Source organism: Babylonia areolata, chromosome 19 (assembly GCF_041734735.1).
Source record: "Babylonia areolata isolate BAREFJ2019XMU chromosome 19, ASM4173473v1, whole genome shotgun sequence".
NCBI classification, from domain to species: Eukaryota; Metazoa; Mollusca; class Gastropoda; order Neogastropoda; family Buccinidae; genus Babylonia; species Babylonia areolata.
In genome coordinates this window covers 40,594,722-40,597,221 of record NC_134894.1, presented here as the reverse complement: position 1 = coordinate 40,597,221, position 2,500 = coordinate 40,594,722, and the positions used below count along the sequence as shown (strand labels likewise).

The 2,500-nt window shown below is 44.5% G+C and overlaps 1 protein-coding gene across 1 annotated transcript in view; it reads right to left on the bottom strand.

Annotated features, from left to right (window-relative positions):
• Positions 1-2,500, bottom strand: part of LOC143293704 (uncharacterized) — a 56,900-nt gene that overhangs the window by 325 nt on the left and 54,075 nt on the right. The window contains exons 23-24 of the mRNA XM_076604886.1: positions 2,324-2,500; positions 1-1,369 (exon numbers count right to left, since the gene is read on the bottom strand). The exon at positions 1-1,369 is cut by the window's left edge and continues 325 nt beyond it; the exon at positions 2,324-2,500 is cut by the window's right edge and continues 11 nt beyond it. Of these exons, the coding sequence (XP_076461001.1) occupies positions 1,092-1,369; positions 2,324-2,500 (455 nt within the window). The 3' untranslated portion in view covers positions 1-1,091. The remainder of the gene's footprint in view (positions 1,370-2,323) is intronic.

Sequence of the window (2,500 nt, the reverse complement as noted above, 5' to 3'; positions counted from 1 at the left end):
CAAATTGTCCACTCTTTCGTTAATCTTCCTTTTAACTACTGTTACTTCCCATCAACTCTTCCCATCGCCTTCAGTCGTCCACCAACCACTGGCACCCACCCACACACACACACACACACACACACACACACACACGGACACACACACAATTTTTTCTACTCTCTAATATCAACTAAACAGTGGAAAGACGTTAAACTCAAGAAAGAACACGCGGCGCGCAAAATCGCTCAAGAAAGCTATTTGGTAAACTTATGCACACAAGCTATCATGACTTTGTAACTTGTAGAAATATAGAGATAGTTATGATTATTTTCACATTTCAATTACTGGATGATATTTTGATGATGATAACCAGCAGAATTTATTCTTGCATAATTATAAAAACCAGCAGGAAAAGGTTCTGAGGAAAACAATGAACCAGAAGCCTTACTCAAACTATACATAAAAGCCAGCAGCAAAGATTCTGAGAAGAAAACAACAAACCAGTAGGCCTACACAAGGCAGTTAATATTAATGATTACCAAATGATAAAGTACAATCATGACTATAGACGCGCGCGCGCGCGCGCGCGTGTATGTGTGTGTTTTATACAAATACTACAGGGTGTGACTTTATTTAGTTACAAATACACATATGCGTATACTTTTTGTGGCATAACAACAACAACAAACAACACTATGTACAGTATGACCGGCTTTATACAAACAACAATGAAACATTCATATTCTGATTGGTGAATTTTGCAAGTGTTGATTTGGCTTGTTAACATAATAAGCAATGAGAACAACTTATTTCAAACAATATGGACCAATGTCAGAAATCAATATCAAAACATATACAAAAAAACACAACAAAACAACAACAAAAAACAACAACAAAAAAAACAAACAAAAAAACACACACAAAAAAACAAAAAACAAAAACAAACAAAAAAACAAAACAAAACAAAGCAAACAATTAACAACAGCAACAACAACAACAAAACTCCTCCCTCTCTCTCTTGCCCTGAACCTGAACTTGGAACGATTCAAAACTGGTGAGCTCCGTGGCCAGTCCAGTTAATCAGCACTGCACGAAGCGACCTTCAGTTTTCACTTAAAACGAATAAAGCTGGTCTCCTTGGTGGAAGCCGATTTCATCACTTCAGGCCGAGGGCCCGAGGGGCCGCTTCCTCGATCACGAGCCAAACCGGAAGAGCTGTCACGTCGCTTGCGCATCTTGTCCAGGCAGAAGGCCCGCACGTTCGGGTCACGGGCCGTGTACAGGAGGAAGATGAGGAAGCCTTGGAAGGAGGTGGTGCAAGCGAAGAGATACTGGAACACCACGCGAGCGTCCTCCAGAGCGAAGAAGGCAAAGGTCCAGCTGAGACCTGGAACAGGGAGAGACATCTGCAAGGCAGATAGATGCCTTACCAGCAGCATAACTCAATGCGCTCAGTCAGGCCTTTATTTATTTACCAGTCAAAGTTACGGGTTTCTGCGACATAATTTTGCCAGAGGACAACACTCTCCGTTGCCAAGGGGTCTTTTTCAGTGCGCCAAGTGCGTGTTGCACACGGGACCTCGGTTTATCGTCTCACCCGAATGACTAAACGCTTAGTTTGATTTTCATTTCCACTGAGTCAAACTGGGGAGAAAGGGTGAGGGCCGGATTCGAACCCAGACCCTCACGGACTCTCTGTTTTGGCAGATGAGCGTCTTAACCATTATGTCACCTTTCTCCTTGTGGTGAGAACTTCCCGAAGCGAAACAGTGAACAGGTGACTGCATTCGTCCCTACACCCTTCTCCTTGGTATAATGGGTCTAGTTAAAAACAACAACAACAACAAAATCATATTGTGTACAACTGAGCTTCCCTCTCTTCAGCTTCTCTCTTCACACCGTTTTGTTTTATGTATCATGAGAGATAGAAGTGCCAACTACCTTATACTGAATCCTTTTCATTTCCTCTCGATTTAGGGATGACTCACCTGAGGGGTCTGGGGATGGGAGAAAGTATTTGAACTGCGCGGCACTGATTTGTTTTGTTTTCTTATTTTGATCAGGCTTTTTCTTTCTCGGAAAAGTAGACCTACGGGATTGATCTTCATAAGCACACACACACACACACACACACACACACACACACACACACACACACACACACATCCAGGAGTACCGCAAGCTAGTATGTGTGTGTAAGGGCACGCACGTGTGTGTGTGTGTGTGTGTGTGTGTGTGTGTGTGTGTGTGTGTGTGTGTGTGTGTGTGCGCGCGCGCGCATGTGTGTATGTTCGTGTGTGTGTGTGTGTGTGTGTGCGCGCGCGTGTGTGTGATCACATACCCAGCACCACGAAGCAGCTGACAGAGGCACGGACGCTGATGGCAGTATAACTGGTGCCACCACTGCTCATGTTGGGCCGACGACAGATGCTGACCACCACCAGCACGTAGATGACAACGTTGATGGCGATGATGACGGCGATAGGCGCCAGGAAGGCGTAGTAAAACGCTCTCGTTG